The 20,933-nt window shown below is 35.8% G+C and overlaps 2 protein-coding genes and 1 non-coding gene across 4 annotated transcripts in view; 1 reads left to right on the forward strand and 2 right to left on the reverse strand.

Annotated features, from left to right (window-relative positions):
- Window positions 1-20,933, reverse strand: part of LOC107048811 (muscle-specific protein 20) — a 28,679-nt gene that overhangs the window by 4,910 nt on the left and 2,836 nt on the right. Inside the window, exon 2 of one of the 2 annotated variants that reach the window (XM_015272230.2) lies at window positions 10,305-10,386. In XM_015272230.2, the coding sequence (XP_015127716.1) occupies window positions 10,305-10,386 (82 nt within the window). Of the gene's footprint in view, window positions 1-10,304; window positions 10,414-20,933 lie in introns of those variants that run through there. The other variant, XM_015272231.1, reaches the window with a different exon arrangement.
- On the reverse strand, window positions 11,717-11,857 carry LOC114841741. The gene has a single exon (XR_003783199.1). It is a non-coding gene; the product is annotated as a U4 spliceosomal RNA (small nuclear RNA).
- On the forward strand, window positions 15,284-20,168 carry LOC107048812 (myophilin). The gene is made up of 4 exons (XM_015272232.1): window positions 15,284-15,403; window positions 17,636-17,835; window positions 18,021-18,141; window positions 19,872-20,168. Exons 1-4 carry the CDS (start codon window positions 15,398-15,400, stop codon window positions 20,052-20,054), a joined length of 510 nt encoding a protein of 169 aa, XP_015127718.1. The 5' UTR covers window positions 15,284-15,397; the 3' UTR covers window positions 20,055-20,168.

The raw sequence follows: 20,933 nt of genomic DNA on the forward strand, positions 1-20,933 counted from the left end.
TTTTCTGGTAATTTTTATTGAGTATTTCTCTCCGTGTAAAAATAATTACTCTAGAAGCGCAAAAATAATACAGTTTTACGAGAAAATCAACTGTTCAAGGTTAGAGATAAGATTAAAATTTAGAATAAATGACGAAAAATTAATCAAAATTCTATAACCAGTATGAAAATTATCGTGGGCGTCAAATTTTTGTAATAAATAATTCAATTTATAAGTTTATAGCGCCGAAGGCGGCGAGCCCTACACACCTCCAACGGGTCAAAAAACCCTTTCCCCACGAGTGTCGAGTCCTATTTTTCATCACAACACGGAGAGAAATATTCAATAAAAATTACGTATCTTTGCCGTACCTAATTCCGGAGCGAAACGTGGTTGTAGGAAATTTTACGGAACTGTCACGGAATTTTTCCAGAGCGTTCCGTAATTTTTATCTGAATCTCTTGTGAAAAATTACGATACCGTCACTTAAATTTTCTGAGTCGATTCCGTAATCGGTGAGTGAAGTGAAAGTTCCGTAACTTTCACTGAATATTTCTCTCCGTGAATCTATAAAATTTTACTTTACACCCAAGTCACGCAAAAATAATTGAACAAAGAATGTCTTACGCTCACCAAACCTACAATTCATGGAAAAAAATCAACAATGAATAATATTTTGAATCCCGTTCGAATCTATTTTTCCTCGTCCCCCTCACCGGCTCCACATCAATTTATTCATACTCCTTAAAAAAATAATCTCGAATACTTCACCGAAGAATGCCGATGAGTACGCACGCATCAGGGGCGCATAAGCCCAGAAATATAATATCTTTATTTTTGTTATTGGAAAGTATCCATTGGGGAGCGAATACCACCAGAATGTGGGGAAAAATCGAAACGCGCCGGCGTCAATCATCGAACTCCGCCTTTATCGACGCCCCTCAGCATTTTTTTCATCTCTCTCCATACTCGATTTTATTCCTCATCCCCCTCCTCCTTTATGATGGAGTTTTTTTTGTTCACTTCTGCTCTGTCACAGTGGAATAATAATCGAACTGTTGGGTGAATCGAACGACCTGCACCGGTTTATGCACTCCCATTATGCCAAGAGGGAGTCCAAGGGGGCATGGAATTTTTTAGACAGCGTCTGAGCGTGAGAAAACAATCGTCCATCGTCTTTTATAAATACCTAAAGTTGCTGAGAATTTTTTATTATTTAGTCTGTTTTTTCTCTCGATGCTTGAGTTGGCCGATGTGAGCTCTACACGCCGTGCGACGCCATTCGCAAGACGCGATGTGTCTCCAATGGACAGGAGCGCAGGGGACGGCTGGAGGTGCAGCTACATGAGCCAATTTTTTTTATTATTTTTTTTTGCGAACGGGGAGGACGCGCTGGCGAAATTCGGACCGTTACGGAACACCCGAGGAACAGGGGGTGAAAGGGGTGGGGACTGGGGCAATACGAGTGATGGCCGATGGATGAGAGATTCTGGGCAATCAGGGGGCCATGTGGGGGACCATGCTGTATTCAAATTTCAATGGAAATATACGCGCTGGCTATGAATATGAAAGTTTCAGGGATACTAAGGGAGCATACGAGGGGATGGATACACGGAGGTTGAATTTCAGTGGAGGCGCTTTCGTTTACGGGGTTTTTGGGAAGGGAACTTCATTGATCCGTTTTTTTAATGCTTTGGTCATTGTAAAATGGTGTTTTTGATTTTTTTGTGATTGGGGATGACTGTTTTCAGGAAGTTTGCAGTTTTGGTCGTTGTTTGGGGCAGGGGAGAGTGGGAAAATGTGCACACTTGAGTTTTCTGAAAGGTTAATAATTTATTAGACTGCTGAAGGATCGGGATATTTTGTTTCCTTGTGCAGTGGAATTCTGTCGTGAATTGGTAACCTAGGATGAGTGCATTTTTCTAGATTTTTTCGCCACATCGCTTCCGCAAATTGTTGGGAATCGATTAAACAAGAAAATGCATTTTCGAAAAAAATGCACTTTTTCTAGTTTACCAATTCACCATAGAATTCTTTTTTTTTGTGATGAGTGAAGACTGTTGCGGTTAATTGATGAATTTATTGCTGAGTAATGAATGTTAGGAAAAGCAAAAAATGTCCATCATTTTTTTGTGATTGGGGATGACTGTTTTAAGGAAGTTTGCAGTTTTGGTCGTTGTTTGGGGCAGGGGACAGTGGGAAATGTGCACACTTGAGTTTTCTGAAAGGTTAATAATTTATTGGACTGCTGAAGGATCGGGATATTTTGTTTCCTTGTGCAGTGGAATTCTGTCGTGAATTGGTAACCTAGGATGAGTGCATTTTTCTAGATTTTTTCGCCACATCGCTTCCGCAAATTGTTGGGAATCGATTAAACAAGAAAATGCATTTTCGAAAAAAATGCACTTTTTCTAGTTTACCAATTCACCATAGAATTCTTTTGTTTTGTGATGAGTGAAGACTGATGCGGTTAATTGATGAATTTATTGCTGAGTAATGAACGTTAGGAAAAGTAAAAAATGTCCATTTTCCCCCGCTGCCTAATTTTAGATGTGAAAGTGGATATTTGATCACAATTTTTATGATGTACGAAGCAATCAGCTAGAGAATTATTATGTGGATTTGATCACTCGTTCAAACAATTATTTAGATCCTCTAGTGCAGAACCAAATCAAGTTAATTTGATGTGAAGTTATTTTAATGCTAAATGCATTTTAGTATTTAATTTGAATGACTGAATTGACAAATGAAGTATTTAATTCGATTTGAAGAAAACACTGGAAGCATTTTTTTCCATTATTTGATAGCAATACAACGAAATCATCCCTCGAAATTTTCAAATTTCGTTTTGTATTTCCATGAATTCAACACAATCATTTTATTTAGTCTAATTCTCTCGCATTCGTGCGTGATATCCTCATTAATTTTCAAACATTGGGAAATTTTTTTTTGAGAACTTTGAGGATAATTCAAAATGAACAAATACTCAATCATCTTCTTTTTTAAAATCTCAACCACATGTTCATTTGATCATCTCACAGATCTCCATTTTTAGACATAAAAAAAATCTTCAATTTATCAATCAAAACGTTCATCCTATAGTACATTTTTCATTTTTTAGTAAATTATCTAAAAATAATAACTAACAAATTATAAACATAATACTGAAAAGTAAGAAAAAATAATAATTACTAAAAAAATTATGATGATTTACTAAAAAATGCAACGCTTCGCGTGTCTAAAACGTCCCTTTTCCACACATTGTGATGAAAAATATCGTTCGATACTCGTGGGTAAAGTGTAAGCCAAAAACTCTTTTCCGCACTCGTTACGAAATATACTATTGTTTTCTAGCAGAATATGATGTAAATTTTTTTTAAGCAGAATAAACCAACAGGTTTAAATGCTTTGATAAAAACAAAAAAAACGTTGATCCTAAATCCTTGACTGCAATACTTATGATGCAATGATGTAATGAAAATTCAAAAAATTTCGGAATCATCAAATCAAGCCTTCAGTTCAATCCGAACCAAAAGCTGGAAGAACCACCTCAATCATTTGACTCAAATGCAACAAAATCCTCCCCCGAAATCATCACTCAACAAAAACCACCTGATACCCCTCGTGATCCCCATCAGTCCAGAATTTTGAGGTACAACATAGACCAGGAGGATACGTCCGTTGGCAAAAGCGTCCGCAGCTCGCCCTCAACTCTGCTTGCCTAATACAAAACTGGTCGTTGTTCGGCGTTCCCGATTGACGAACCATCGACAGTCGATCGACTCCACCCACTCGTTCCCCTTCCCCCTGCCCCTATCCATTCAATCATCACCGTCTCACGTTCAACACAGCATTCTCCCCACTTCTGCCGCCGAAGAAATCATAATGAGGCATTAAAACCACTTGTCCAGTTCATCGGCGGCATCAGGAAATCATTACCCCTCAGGAAGTTGATTTCCGGGTTAGAGACGTCGGGTATCAGGAATTTATTCGACGATAATGCGATTTATTTTCGGCTGGAGACTTTATCCTTGGGGAGTCTCCCGGTTGCTCTTGAATACCAGAGTTTCAGGAGGGCTGAGGAGGTTGTCCCCTCAAATTCGAGTTGAAAAAAAACGGAAGAAATATCATTCCACTTGTTCATTCAGAACTTTTATTTGAAATCAGGAAAAAAAAATGTTTTCCCTGAGAAATACCGGGGAGTTGCGGGTGAAAGGAATTCACTGTCTTCTCGGATTTCTCTTTTTCATCATTGTTCAGTCGGAATGATGTGGACCGGCAGAACAAAACGTGGAAGGAATATTATTCCACTTGTACATTCAGAATTTTTATTTGAAATCCAGGAAAAAAAAATTTTCACTGAAAAATACCGGAGAGTTGAAGGTGAAAGAAATTCACTGTCTTCTCGGATTTATTTCTCTTTTTCGCCATTGTTCAGTCGGAATGATGTGGACCAGCAGAAAAAAAACGTGGAAGGAATATTATTCCACTTGTCTATTCATAACTTTTATTTGAAATCCGGGAAAAAAAAATTTTTTCACTGAAAAATACCGGGAAGTTGAAGGTGAAAGGAATTCACTGTCTTCTCGGATTTATTCAATTTCTCGTTTTCGTCATTGTTCAGTCGGAATGATGTGAACCAACAGAAAAAAACGTGGAAGGAATATTATTCCACTTGTCCATTTAGAACTTTTATGTGAAAACAGGAAAAATTTTTTTTTTCACTGAAAACTTCGAGAGAGTTGAAGGTGAAAGGAATTCACTCTCTTCTCGGATTTCCCTTTTTCATCATTGTTCAGTCGGAATGATGTGGACCAACAGAAAAAGACGTGGAAGGAATATTATTCCACTTGTTCATTTAGAACTTTTATGTGAAAACAGGAAAAACATTTTTTTCACTGAAAACTCAGAGGGAGTTGAAGGTTAAAGGAATTCACTCTCTTCTTGGATTTCTCTTTTTCATCATTGTTCAGTCGGAATGATGTGGACCAACAGAAAAAAACGTGGAAGGAATATTATTTCACTTGTTCATTTAGAACTTTTATGTGAAAACAGGAAAAAAATTTTTTTCACTGAAAAATACCGGGGAGTTGAAGGTGAAAGGAATTCACTCTCTTCTCGGATTTATTTAATTTCTCTGTTTCGTCATTCTTCAGTCGGAATGATGTGGACCAGCAAACTGATGAGATCCTGGTAGCCACGAAAAGCTATGAAATGCCGTAAACGCCAGGAGGTGACAGGAAATCGATAGGGGTTGCTGTCCCGTTGTTCCACCCCCGAAAAAACTTGACAATTAATTTATTCTTCGTCATCAGGGGAATTTTTAATCAGTTGGCAGATGAGGGGGCAAAACAGATGTGGGGATGGAGAAGAGGGGAGAAGGTCAATGAGTGTTCTTGATTAATTTTGAGGAATGTCCGTGGAAATCGATGGGAGTGATGGCCAAATGCCGCGACGTGGCTGACGCGCATGTGCCCTTTCCACTACCTCATCGATTAAATGTCAGACTCATGTCATAAAGACGTCAAAGACACGGTTCTCATCAGGACAACATCCTGCGGACGAATTTACGGCTTTACCTCCACTGTGCAACAGGTCTCTCCGACAGCCAACCGCAGTCTCTGGGTATATCTCGATAATTCGGGTGTACGTTGCGGTAAAATTACGATGCTCATGCGGTTACAGAGGAATTGAAATTTCAGGGACGAGTGGTAATAGTCGACTAGTAATTTTTAGGAACGAGGTTAAATGCGATTCGGAGGGAAAAATCATGGAATTTCAGTTTCACTGAGAATTTAATGAAATTTGAAATTGTTGGACGGCATTGAGATGATAATTTTCAATCTATTTGGAATTAAAGCACATGTTTAATGGTATTTTCCTGATTTTTACGAATTTTCTGAGGATAATTGAACTGAAATTTAGTTCTCATTGATTTTTCCGTGAAAGTTTGAATTCTCAATGACGAAATTCCGTGAAATTTCAGTGAAACTAAAGAGTCAACCAAAAATTTCCAACAGTGCAACTTCCTTAATCGAAGGAAATTGATATAAATAATCAATTCGGGTGTTTACTCCAATTTTCGCGATTCCTTTCAATTTTTGAGAAATAATTGAATAGAGAGGGACGTTGAAGGCGATTTGAAGGGAAAACATCATGAAATTTCAGACTCCATTGAAAATTCAATGAAGTTACAAATTTTTTGACGGCATTGAGATGGCCATTTTCAGTTAATTTGGAATTAAAGAATTTGTTTAATGGTATTTTCCTAATTTCTACAAATTTTCTGAGGATAATTGAACTGAAATTTAGTTCTCATTGATTTTTCCGTGAAATTCTGAATTCTCAGTGACGAAATTCTTTGAAAAATCAGTGGAACTAAAGAGTCGGTCAAAAATTTCCAACAGTGCAGCCTCATTAATCGAAGGGAGTCAATATAGATAATCAATTCGGATATTTACGGGAATTTTCGCGATTCCTCTCAATTTTTGAGAAATAATTGAATTAAAATTTACATTTTCCATTAATTTTTTCATAAAATTATTGATTTTCGATGACAACAGTCCTCGAAATATCATCAGAACTGTCACTTGATAAAAATTTCCAAGAAGTACACTGGAAATTTCAGCAAAAAATTAATAAACTTAATTATTTAATGGAAATATAGTGAAATTTCACCAGTGAATTTCACTATATTTCCAGAAATGCAAATAATTCCTTCATTGTAGTTGATGATTAAAACAAAGCATTATACAATAACGACATCATTCCTCCAAATCCCCTCTTCCCCCTGGCCCCAAAAAGCAATCCCTACCCCTCACACTCACCATCGAGCCAAACCGCCACGAAACGCGCGGGCTACCGTGATATGTTGCGCGCAAGCTCGTAAATTTTCCCCCGGGGCTGTAACCCTGGTAAGCCCGTCTCAAAGTGACGTCATTGACGACTCCATGACAGGCATTTGGCATCTTGAAGCCCCGAACCGTTCCCCATCCATCAAACCTGATCGACATTCGCCCCAGCAGCTGCAGACGACAGTGAAATTTCATTCTCAACGGGCATTGCAACATTACGCGGGGCTTTTGAGATCGATATCAGGCGGTTGAATTACACTGACGTCAACGTCGACGTCGGGGGTGCGGGAGAGACCCTATAAATCCCTCAAACGTCTGCTGATACCCTGGTGCGTCAGGGCGCCTTGCGCCGTCGTGACGGACGGATGACTGACGTTTGGGTTTGAGTGTCTGACAGACGTGTCCATTTCCCAGGCTTTCCCCGAGTAATTGTTCAATCAAGCGCTCGCTCTCGCCCGTCTTTATCATTTCTTGTCAGGGAAGGCAGCGAGAGAGTGTGTGTATGTGTGTCACTGGTGAGGAACTAGGCGGTAAACCATGTACCCCTGATACACTAGCGTCCCTGCGACGTAACATGATGTACGGGTGACGGATAATCGATAGGCGAGGAGAGTCACTTTTTGCGGCAGTTCAGTTTCTCATGAATTATTCCTTCCGAGACGGTGGGGTGGGGGTTTGAGGGCCTGCGGAGGCTGTCGGGGGGTTGCGGAGGACTCGAGGGGGTCGGGGGTAGGGTCAATTGATTTTGGGGGGCGGCTGGCGGCGGGGGAGATGAGTGTGGAGGGGGTGGGGAGGAGTGGGGGCTCGTTCGGTGCTTTGGCCACCTCCACGGTATCCTCCGGGACATCAGGGTGGCATTCGGCGGTGGAGGATGATGGATCGATGGTGGCATGGTGAAGAATGGGGCGATGTTGAGAATTCAAAAATTTGGGAATTGCTTTGAGAAAAAATGTTTTTTTTTCAGAGTTCGGCTTCAATTGTATTAGGAAACTTGTGGCTCCGCTTAATATTTTAGACTGGACAAATGTCGAATCTCATTCATGAATTCTTGGAAATTAAAATTTTTAGTGTAAGATTTATTTGAATTAAATAAATTATATTTGATTTTAATGAACTCAATTTACTTAATTTTTTTAGATTTTATTTTGCATTCAATTAATCAATTTATCAATTAAAAAAATTAATTACTCATTTCATATAATGAGAATATTTTCATTGAAATCAACAAATAAGTTTATTAATTTTCAAATATATTATTGTAATGAATAGAAAAGTTTCCAATAAAAAGTTTTAGTTAATTCGTTAGATTCCTTCATTTCCCCGGACATACGAATTCCTCGATTCCTAAATTTCCCAGAGTTCTTTGAGATAAAATTTCCACTCTCAGATCATAATGTAGCAAAGCGTAAGATTTGTGTAAGATTTATTTCAATTAAATAAATTATATTTGATTGTAATACACTCAATTTACTTAATTTTTTAGATTTTATTTTGCATTCAATTAATCAATTTATCAATAAAAAAATCAATTATTCATTTCATATAATGAAAATATTTTCATTGAAATCAACATATAAGGTTATTAATTTTCAAATAACAAATTTTATTCAGATCGTAAATGGGTCATTTCCTTGGACATACGAAACCCTCGATTTCTAAATTCCTCAAACTTCCTTGAGATAAAATTTCCACTATCAGATTATAAAGTAGCAAAACGTAAGATTTATTTGAGTTAAATAAATTATATTTGATTTTAATGGGTCATTTCCTTGTACATACGAAACCCTCGATTTCTAAATTCCCCAAAGTTCTTTGAGATAAAATTTCCACTCTCAGATCATGACGTAACAAAGCGCGCGCAGTGTCAGGATAGTAGACAATCCCAGGAGGCTCTAGCCACCCTCCACCGGGCCCCCGAGTCTACCCCAATCAAGGAAACAGAGCAAACTCGGTGAATTTTTGTCCTAGGCCCGAGTTGCGCAGAAATACTGACCCTACGCATTGAATTTAACCTTCCCGACGTCACGCACCTCGACATTTCTATCCGGCTCGCATATCGCCACCCATTATCATCGCTCTGTAGTTTTGATATTTTTTTAAAGGGCTTGCAGACCCTCGCCACCTCTAGCTACCAGGAATTCATGAGCTCCAAGGGGTTGTGCTATTGAGGGTTGGAGACGATGATAAGGGGCGAATTGTTTTCCTGGTCTCATTGGTAACTGTGCATCGTCGATGACTCCTAATCAATGATTTTGTAAGGGCTTGCAGCGATTTTTCCACCCCCAAGTAATAGGGCAGCAGGAGGTTGTGGGGGCGGTCGGGGGTGTTGATGAATCACTGGAGTCGGGTTTCACCCCTCGAATAATCGATACGATAGAGGTGACACGGGGGAACATCGCTTTGGTATTATAATTCCCTGATGACTCCGACAGTTCGTGTTTAGAGAAGATTTGGATGGTTATTAACGACGGGGCAATATGGAGCATTCGTTGTTTCTCGTCGATAGTAATTTTTCCCGTTCGAAGACAATTGAGGATGTCCAAATACCTTTTACAGCACTTCAATTGACAAATTTGACGAGTAAAGTGCGTGAGAAGAATTTGAAGAAAAATCATGAACATTCAGCGTCATTCATATTATATTTTGCAGAGACTAATTATTATTTTTCGACATTCGTTGTTTATAAATAAATCACAGAAATTGTCTAAATCGACTTCTGGTAAAATTCTCAATATGAACATTTCAGAGCAAATGATTCTCAGGTGGAAATTTAATTGGTCATAGATTATTTATTCTTTTTTAAAGATTGAAAAGACGTACATGAAATGGAACAATTGAAGTGCTCGACCTTTCAAGTTTATTCAAAACTTTTAGTTTTGAATAAACTTTTTATTAAAGTTATTTTTTCTTTTCCTCACATTGAGGAATGTATTTATAATGGTTGATAAACCTAATTTGAATAGATTATTTATAGATAATGTTCGTGATATTCAAAAATGGAAATTTTTCAATTATTTCATCAATTTCCCTCCAAAAATAAACTTGCTAATTTTTTTTTAGATTTTTAAATGTTTTCTAGAATGTTTTCGGTCCAATATCGAGATTGAAATTCAGGTCTGTAAAGTTTAAATAATAAAATCGTGGTAAAAATCCGGAAACGTGGGGTCAAATGGGACTCAAAGGAAAGCTCTGATGTTCGCCTACAAAAGTAGAAAACCATTTCACTGGAGAAAAAATAGCCAAAGTGCTTGGATATCCTCAAGACAATTAATATATTTTCTTTCAATGTCAAAAAAAAAATTACTGGTCATTCTAGTGACCCGCTTTACCCCGTATTCGAGTAAACTATTTTGTTTGTGTTTTATTCAAGTTATAAAATGTTTTTTCATTTTTATTTTTTGTTTTTTTCTGTTTTGGTTGTTTTGACAAGACCCATTTTGCCCCATATGAGGATATAATGTAATGACTTACCCGCGGGGAACCTCTCGCCTACGATGTACTCGATCCACGCCTGAGCCTCGGCATCTTTTTCTGGCTCGCGTTTTCCGGCGCACTGGAAAATAGGAAAATTCGATTTCATTGAGGAGAATTGTGCAAGACTGGGTATTCTGCGTAGCTCGGGTATTTGTTTCTTGGTGCAGATGTGGGGGATTGATGGAAATAAATGTGGGTGGTTTGACGTAGGTGGGTTAGGCGTTGGTTGAGAGAGAAACATTATTTTGGGTGGTTGGGAGATTTCCTGATGTTTTTTTGAGAATGGATTCATTCTCAAAAAATAACATTGCAGTTCTGCTGTTCGAGGGAGTGATGAAGAGTCATTATTTAGAATTTTTTAATTTGTATGATTGTTTTACAGAAATTATAGCGTGAATTATATCAGTAGCGAAGTGGTAAACCGGTTTAAGTTGACTCATCTCCGAGTTGGGTTTTTGAGGAATATTTCCGAATCTAAGGGAGATAGTGAAATTTTCGTAACTGCATTTGTTGTAGCTCTCAATCGGCTCTACAAAAAAGGTTGTAACAAAAATCTCGCTATCTCCCTTAGATTCAGAAATATTCTTCAAAGACTCAACTGGGAGATAAGTCAAACCATTTTACCACTTCGCTACTGATATTTCTAAAATTATAATGAGTAAATTTTAGTGGATTATTAAAAGAAATTTAATTATTTCAATCCTTTGACACGAATGGAAGTTATTATTGAGAGATTTCAATTTCCCTGAAATTTTCAGTAGATTTTTCAGAGCAATTAATTTATTTTTATTGATTACAAAACACGAATGAAGAATGATAATTACGAAATTTCAATTTCCATAAAGGTTCCATTGGATTTCATGAAGCATTTTAATGAATAATAATCTGAATTCAGAAATAATATCAAATGAAATACGATGAAAGGCATTAAAATTGGAGAAATTTTGCCTGAAACTTTCTTTCTCAATTAATTTATAAATTCGAGAATGGATTTCTTATTCTTGACATTGCAATTATCCAAAAATGTTTCAAGGTATTCTTAATCATTAAAAAATCCTTATATGCAGGAATTGTTCGAAAATTCAAATAGAGATTTCACAATTGTTATTTAAGTAATTTGAAATGAATGAATTATTATCCACAGCAATTCATTCATTCTCATTAACTATTCTAAATCGAAATATTCCAATTCTTACGATGATATCAAAAAGAGTTTTGATGCAATTCAAATAGAATGAATTAAACTGGAAATTGTATTTCAAGAATTTTAATAATAACAATAATAATAATAATAATAATAATTTAACGGAATTTATCGCAAGAAAAATACAAAGTAGATCTCTCACAATAGGCCATCTCACTCGAGGGACTTCAGTCAAGGAAATTTTATTTTTCAAATAATTAATCAGTTTCCGCAGAAACTTTCAAAAATTGCCGTAGCCGATGGTATTTCACATCGTCTTGGCGGGGTATTGGTAAAAGTTTTCAACTAGCAATAATCGCACCTCGGTAGAACCTCATTGGTTACGATATCGCCACTGCGCAAAGCTAAGGTCATATTCTCGCCGTGGGCTTTCTATCAACTCCTGAGTGGTTCTGGAGTAGCAGAAAGATTATCGAACGTAGGACGCCTGGCGAGTAGGCGAGGCACTACGATTTGAATTTTTGCGGGGGTAGAGCAGTGCATTGAAGCTGCGTGACGTTATTATTCTTACAGAGAAAATTCCTCTTTCAAAGGAGATGCTAATGAATATTTCTCCGAATTTCATCCTTTGTTTTACTGAATAGGAGTTGTTTAGATATCATCAGGGGAAGAGAAAAAAATAATTTAATTAAGATTATTTATCCAGAAAATTTTTATTTAGAAGGAAAGGATTCCAATTTGAGGAATTGATTCAGAATCAATTGAAAATTGCATGAAACTATGCAGTAGTCGAGAGCAAAAGGAAATTATACCTTTTACAGCACTTCAATTGACAACTGATGACTAAAGTGCGTGAGAAGAATCTGAAGAAAAATCATGAACATTCAGCTTCATTCATATTATATTTTGCAGAGACTAATTATTATTTTTTCGACATTCGTTGTTTATAAATAGATCATTGAAATTGTCCAAGTCGACTTCTGGTAAAATTCTGAATATGAACATTTCCGAGCAAATGATTTTCAGGTGGAAATTTAATTGGTCATAGATTATTTATTCTTTTTTAAAGATTGAAAAGACATACATGTAATTAAATAAAAAAGCGCTCGACCTTTCAAGTTTATTCGAAACTTCAAGTTTTGAATCAACTTTTTTTAAAGTTTTTTTTTGTTTTCCTCAAATTGAGGAATGTGTTTATAATGGATGAATAGGATTTTTTTAGACATCATCAGGGGAAGAGAAAAAATTAATTTAATGAAGATTATCCAGAAAATTTTCATTTAGAAGGAAAGGATTCCGATTTGAGCAAGTGATTTAGAATCAATTAAAAATTGCATAAAACTATACAATGGTCGAGAGCAAAAGGAAGTTTTCCATATTTCAGCAGTAGAGAGATTAAAAATACTGCAATCACAGAATTTGACAACAATTTCAGGAAAAATTGGGATATTGAGAATTCAATAATTGACAACAATATTACCAATTTAACTATTTCATTGTTTTTTTTATCATTCAGTTCTAATTGAATTGGAAGAGAATGCGGATGAATATTCGTCTACATTTCCATCAATTCTTCATTAAATAGAAATTTCGAGAGAATATCCTCACTGATAATCAGAAAAACACTTCAGTTAATACATTAATTAGAATTTTCATGTTTTGTGTAAATAATTTGTATTTACTGTTGAGAATTTGATCATTCATAATGATGTTACCGATTGAAACATTCATCAGGTTTTCATTTCATGTTGGATTCTCATTGAATTCTCTATTCCTTCATTGAGTAGAAATTTTGTCAGAATATCCTCACTGGAACAAGACTTCACGTATTTAACATTTCCTGCATAAATAATTTTTATTTGGAATGAGAAATATTCGGTTTATAAAATTAATTCAGATATCAAGCGAAAACTGTGTAAAAATATGCCAATGTTGGAGGAAAAATGTAATGTTCAAAACTTTCAACAATCAAGATATTAAAAAATAATGAAGAAATAAAATTTCCCTAAATTTTAAGAAAAAATTAAGTCCTCAGAATTAATAATGAAGAAACCATTACAATCTTGCAGGTGTGATTTCTCAAAAAAGAAGATTTATATTTTAAAATATTGACTCGACCACAAATCAATCCTCGAGATATTCATTATTTTCCCATTAAATACAATTTGTCTCTCGCTAAACGTAGCATAAAATGAGGAAAAGAGAGCAAGACGATATGAACCCGACACGAGCGTCGATTGACGAGAATCTAAACTTGTCGTTTGCCTCAGCCCCTCCTCCGCCAGTGGCGTAAGTCCAAAAATTACGATCCCTGACATTGTTGACATTAATTTTACGCGAAATACACCATTATTTACAAACATCGCAAGTTGTTTACGTTAATATTCATGAAATATCAGTGTCATTATCGTTCCTTGACCTTCACTCGGTAATTTCCGAATGTCGGAACCATTGCGGTTATTAATATATCTAACTAATGCCGCTCTGACGCTGAATTACATCAACCCTCGGTTCCCCTTCCTATTGCTGTTTAATCCATGAAGATAATTTTTAAAATAACAGTAGGGTAATTTACTGAATTGACAGCTGTAAATACGAAATACAAATATTTCATGATTAAACATTTTTATTAAATCCTTTTAATAAAGTAAGACATTTTAACTGAAAAAAACGATAAACTTTGATTTTACTCTGTGAATTATTCTCGCTAGATTTGTTTTCAGTAATTTTTGGGCATGAATTGGAATTGCCATTCTCGAAATACTTCAAGACACTCTTGATTATTCTGAGATTTTTATTGTTATGAATTTTTTGAAAAATCATATGAAGACTTCGAGTTTTGATGAACCAATTTCAATTTTCTGAGTTTTTTTCAACTGAATTTTTTTTTTATTTCTCATCAGAAAATTCAAGAAACAGCTTAAAAAATTAATGCCCGAGAATTCTTATAGAAAAAATTTCAACATAATGAATTGCATGGAAAAATTAGCACTATCCATTCTTTTTTATTGAATATTGGACCTGGAATTCACGAACAGTTGCCTAATAATTTTTTTGTATTGGAACACCCTTGAAATTATTCAACTTTTTGTGAATTTCATTAGAATAGCAATTTGAAAAATTCTAATGAAAATCCGATTAAATAAAATGTTTTAGTGAATGGGTTCAGGAGGTTACAGAGTTTTTCTATAAAATTTTTCATGCATTACTGCATAAAAAAACTTATTATCCTGAAAAACTTGACTTTACAATATAAATTGTGCAGAAAAACCAATTGTTTTTTTTTCAAAATTGTTTTTTTTCAATTCCATTGAAATTGTGTTACGTTTCGCGAATTAAAATCGACTTTCAATTAAAAAAGCTAAAATTCAATAGAATTCCTGAGACAAAGGGTTTAGAAAATTGCAAAATTTTTCTTTAACATTTTCCCATGTATGAATAAATGAAAAAAAAAACACATAATCGACAGAAAAAAACTCAAAAAAACGAATCACAAATACATAATTTAAAATACAGCATCGAGACGTACAAAACCGAATCGAAAACTGTATCAACAACAAAATGTTGGAAACTACCGGGGCAAAATGGCTCATTTTTACTTCAATTAACCCCGAAATTTCCCAGACATTTCAATGACACACCCCGCAGCCTCTGGCTTCGCGATCATGAGACCCCGGAAAGCATAAAGATGACAAATTAGAAATGACATATCCCGAAAAAAAGGAATCGAGAATGGGCGGGGGTGTGGGAATACCCACTGGGAAGATTGCCAAGGTGCGTCCACGGATATTCGGGTGGGGATGCCGGTAATATAGCGTCGCGACGCCCGGCATTTGACTTAGTTTCCACTCAACACTCTTGGCACTGTCCAAAACATCACCAGAGTTTACCCCATACAACAATCATCCCATATTTTGTAATAGTTTAATAAATCAGTCGACGAAACATGGCGGTACGTATTCATTCATGCGCTCAAACAGACCATAATTACGTTCCCACATAATTCCCATTTTCGTTTCTATGAATTCAACAGTTCGATTTCATTGAAAACAAGTGCATATGCTCTTCCAAAAAAAAATTAGAATTAAATCAGCGATTTTTTTGCTAATTTCTCTGGAAAAAATATTTGTGTGAAATTATAGACATTTTTGGAAATTTTTATCACGTTTTAGGTCCATTGACATTTCAGAAAATTCCGTCATCCAGAGATTAATAGAAAAAATAGAAAAAAAATGAATAGAAAGCAGGAAAATTTCCGTAAATACATTCTTAAACTTTCAATTAATGAAAAATTCAGTGTAATAACCCTGAATATTCATGTTTTTATCATAAATTCAGTGAATGCTCCGTGAAATCGAAAACTTCATCACTTTTTCTCCTCAAATTGTACTCAATGTCACTCCCAAAAATTACTAGTCGACTGTTCATAAAATTTCAAGGCTTCCCCGGCAGTATTAATTATTTTTTTTGATAGTTATGATTCATATCGAGGTTAATTAACGATATAAAATTAGATTTCCGGTGCAATAACGCAAAGAGATTACACAGCCATCTGCCCACCATCCAACTCCATGCCTTCTCAGTTGTACTTGCTCAGACGCTGAAAATAATTCTGAAATAAACCCGCGTAAGACTCCAGAGAGTTCTGCAAAATAAAATCTTCCGAGATTTTTCCTCCGAATTATTCTGAGATAAATGTTTCCTTTCAACTCCTTTACTGTTGGAAAAAAGCAGAATTTAAGTGAGAAAAAGAATGTTCTTGAGGTCTTTCGAAAATAATCCGGTCTTCACAAAAAAATTCAGCACTGTCACGTGACATTGTTAAGAAAATTTTATTTTTCCGTCTGTTTCGAGATTTACGACAATTTCATCGCGACATAATTGCCTCAAATTTGTTTCGCTCAACTATTGGCAGACACGCTTCATTGTGAGCGTCAACTGTCCGAAAATAAGACAGTTTGAGTATTTTGCCAACCCAATTTTTGCCAATGGACAAGCTGTAAATCCGCGATCAAGAATATCATAAATATTTGATGTCCGGTCATCTCTATAAATAATAGATTTTATCGTGACGCTTCGGGGGTTTGCGTCATTGTTTTGTAGCCGTTCTAGATTATCGAGGGATGTTGGTGAAAAAATAGGAGTCGAGAAGTGCTAGGGATTAATTATTATCTGACAGTTTAATGGAGATTTTTATTTAGAGCGAGTTTAAGTTGTATCGTGAGCCCTCGATAACAGCTGCACGAGAACCTTGATATATTTATACGTCTTCGATTTATGAAAGTATTTCGAGATGAGGTGCCGCGAGACTAAATATCATCATAATTTTTTTCGCTTTTGTACCCCTTTTTCGAGTCTTTTTTTACTGATCTCGTTTATTTATGCAGAGTTTCATTTTCTGAATTCAAATGAGGAAAGATTTATCTTTTTCTGGTCACGAATCTTCTTCGAAAAGTTTTTGTGAAATTTTTTTGGACAACCGAAGGATTAAAAAAAAATACACGAGAGTTTCCTCCTAATTTCTAGATACACTGTTCAATGTTTTTATCACATTTATTATACCATGAACTATAAAATGAAGTGGAACTATGAAATTTCAAGGAATTTCGTCATTGAAAATTCACAATTTCACGGAAAAATCAATGAGAACTGTGAATTTCAGTTAAATTATTCTATTAGGAAAGATATTATTAATAAATATTCTTAAATTTTCAATTAATTGGAAATTCAAAGTAATTTTATGCTAAATATTTCCGTTTTCATCGAAAAATCACATAAATTGAGGAATTCTCGTCTTGTAGCTGCTAAAAAATTTGCAATTTCCTTCAATTTTTGCATTCAATGTCACTCTCTTGAGAATTACTAGTCGACTCCATGAAATTACAATTTTTTACCAACAGCTTATCAAGCCTAAGACGTGTCCATGTCAAAACAATAAAAAAAAAACGATTTTATGCTATTCGAGATAAAAAAGGCATAAAGGAAATTCAAATATATGAAATTCATGAAAATCAATCATAAAGCAAAATCCAGGAACGAAGAATTGATTATTTAAAAAAATTGAAATTCAATTTTAATTGAAAAATCACAATTATTGACACCACAAATCATTTGTGATTTTTAATTTGTAATTACTGGTCAATCTTCAGGACATAAAATTCAAATTGTGATCCATTTTTTACAGCCACGTAATAAGGAACAGGAAAGTGAGGTCCTCACCTGGATCGAGGCAGTATTGGGAGAAAAATTACCCAAGGGCGAATATGAAGACATCCTGAGGGATGGAGTTGTTCTGTGTAATGTCATCAATAAAATTGCCCCTGGATCAGTGAAGAAAATCCAGACGAAAGGAACTAATTTCCAACTTATGGAAAACGTCCAGAGGTGAAATTCCTGATTTTCAAAATTTAATAAAAAATTCTGAGACTAGCTGTCAGTTTTTTTCTTTAAATTTCCTCAGCTACAAGAAACATCTTCTGATATATTTCTCTTTATCGAGACAATTGCATGATTATCCATTATAAATTCCCCATTGATTAAAACATTTAAACCTTCTCGGGCTGTTCTAGGTTCCAAGCTGCCATCAAGGCCTACGGAGTCCCCCAGGAGGAAATTTTCCAAACTGCTGACCTTTTCGAGAGACGCAACATCCCTCAAGTGACCTTGTGCCTCTACGCTCTCGGCAGAATCGTAAGTGCATCAGAAATAATTCTCCTACACTGCTTCTCACGATTTCTCGCATGGGAATTGGTATCAAATACTTCCAAACTCAGAAACTTGAAAATCCCCACGAATTTAAAAATCCCGTGTAATTTGGCACTGAATATTCATGTTTTTATTGAAAGTTCAAAAGAGCTGAAGAACTTTTTCCATTACAGTTTCCGGTGGTATTAAATCGGTTATTTTTTATCTTTATACCCGGAAACTGCAACTTATATTTTATATCCGGGGATATTGTTTCAGTGAAATCTGAAACTTCATGACTTTTTCTCCTTAAATCGCATTCAATGTCACTCCTACAAATTTCCATAAAAATATTATAATTCAGGAAGAGTGCCATAGGGATTTTTACTCGCGGGGAGTTGGCGTCCGAGCCGAAGGCGAATATTAATGTTTTTATCAAATGTTCAAAAGAGCTGACGAACTTTTTCCATTACAGTTTCCGGTGGTATTAAATCTGATATTTTTTACCTTTATACCCGGAAACTGCAATTTATATTTTATATCCGGGGATATTGTTTCAGTGAAATTTGAAACTTCATGACTTTTTCCCCTTAAATTGCATTCAATGTCACTCCTAAAAATTCCCATAAAAATATTATAATTCGGGACGAGTGCCATAGGGATTTTTACTCGCGGGGAGTTGGCGTCCGAGCTGAAGGCGAATATNATTAAATCTGATATTTTTTACCTTTATACCCGGAAACTGCAATTTATATTTTATATCCGGGGATATTGTTTCAGTGAAATTTGAAACTTCATGACTTTTTCCCCTTAAATTGCATTCAATGTCACTCCTAAAAATTCCCATAAAAATATTATAATTCGGGACGAGTGCCATAGGGATTTTTACTCGCGGGGAGTTGGCTTCCGAGCTGAAGGCGAATATTAATGTTTTTATCAAATGTTCAAAAGAGCTGAGGAACTTTTTCCATTACAGTTTCCGGTGGTAATTAAATCTGTTATTTTTTATCTTTGTATCCGGAAACTGCAATTTATTTTTTATACTCGGGGGTATTGTTTCCTCTTAATGCCGGCAAGAAATTGGAATTTCATCGAATTTTCAGTGAAATCTGAAACCTCATGACTTTTTCCCCTTAATTCGCATTCAAAGTCACTCCTGAAAATTCCCACAAAAATAGTATATTCAGTGTCAGCGCCATAGGGATTTTTACTCGCCGGGAGTTGGCAAGTAATGACTAGTCAACCACACGAATAAAAAAAATCCATATGACTAGTCGTGAACGATATGTTTCCGCAGTGATTTTACCTTTCACCAGTTTTTTCATCCTGAGTCACTGGATTTTCGGATACTTTCTACCCACGTTAATTCCCCTAGGAGTTTCGGAAACTTCGACCGAATTTACATATAAATCATCATTTTTGAGGACTCACAGATCTCTCATCTTAAATGGAAATATTTATTAGAATTTTTCATTATTTTTCCGGAGATTTTTTAGTTTGACGAATGAAATAAATATTGCGGCTAGATTTCCAGGATGAAAGGGTCTATCCCCGGACGAGAAAAAGTGGAGAGCATTTCGGAAAAATCTTGACCCGGACTATTGCGATGGGGTTTTTTACTCGTCACGTTGGTCAGTCCTGTCAACTCCCCACGAGTCAAAATCCCCATCGTCGCGGAAAATCATCCCCCGTTGAAATTTTTGTTTATTATCAATATTCGTATCTAATCATTGCAGACACAGAAGCATCCTGAATACACAGGACCCCGCCTGGGCCCCAAGATGGCGGACAAGAACGAGAGGAACTTCACTGAGGAGCAACTGAGGGCTCATGAAGGAGAACTGAACCTCCAGATGGGTTACAACAAGGGTGCCAGCCAGTCTGGCCACGGCGGCTTCGGCAACACAAGACACATGTGAAGACACTCCCATCGCCATCAACATAACACTAAGATCATTGCATGGAGAGAAATTCTCTAGGAAAATTGTAGTGCTGGCACACGGAGAGAAATATTATATTCAATAAAAATTACGTATCTTTTCCATAATTCCAGAGCGAAATGTTCGCGAAATTTTACGGAACTGTCACGTAATTTTTACCTAAAATCATGGAATTTTTCCAGAGCGTTCCGTAATTTCGACCTGAATCTCCTGTGAAAAATTCAATTCCGTAATCGGTGAGCGAACTATGAGTTCCGTAATTTTTATTGAACATTTCTCTCCGAGAAAAATTCCAGTGCTGGCACTGGAAATTTTATTGGGCCCATTTTTATCGAACTTGAATGAATTTTTCACTGAAATCCCCAGCGATTTTACCAGAAAATTCTAGAAATTTTACCTTAACAGCGCTAGAATTTTCCATAGACAGTCGATTGCGATTTTTTCCAGTACAGACCTTTTCATCCAGAGAGTCACTAGACTTTCGGACACTTTTGCGGAATTTACATATCAATCATGATGTTTGAGGGCTCAAATCTATACCATCTTAAATATCAATATTCACCAGAATTTTTGATCATTTTTCCGAAGATTTTTCAGTTCGATAACAGAATAAATATTTCCCCTAGATTTCCAGAATGAAAAGGACCATTCGCACTCGAACTTTGTCTAAACAATTTCTCTCCGTTTACTATATAAGAAATAATTATTGTTTCTGCTTAAAAATCGTCAAATCGCATTGTAGCATATCGTCAATACTTCGAACCTTCACACAAATAAAAAAACACGCACACAAACAATTACCCCTCCACACACACACACACACACACACACACACACACACACACACACACACACACA

This window comes from Diachasma alloeum, unplaced genomic scaffold (assembly GCF_001412515.2).
Source record: "Diachasma alloeum isolate Michigan unplaced genomic scaffold, Dall2.0 Dall_scaffold_00197, whole genome shotgun sequence".
NCBI classification, from domain to species: Eukaryota; Metazoa; Arthropoda; class Insecta; order Hymenoptera; family Braconidae; genus Diachasma; species Diachasma alloeum.

Coding starts and splice junctions, on each gene's coding strand:
- LOC107048812 (XM_015272232.1), top strand. Junction 17,836..18,020: donor CTTATGGAAAACGTCCAGAG/GTGAAATTCCTG, acceptor GGGCTGTTCTAG/GTTCCAAGCTGCCATCAAGG. Junction 18,142..19,871: donor TCTACGCTCTCGGCAGAATC/GTAAGTGCATCA, acceptor TAATCATTGCAG/ACACAGAAGCATCCTGAATA.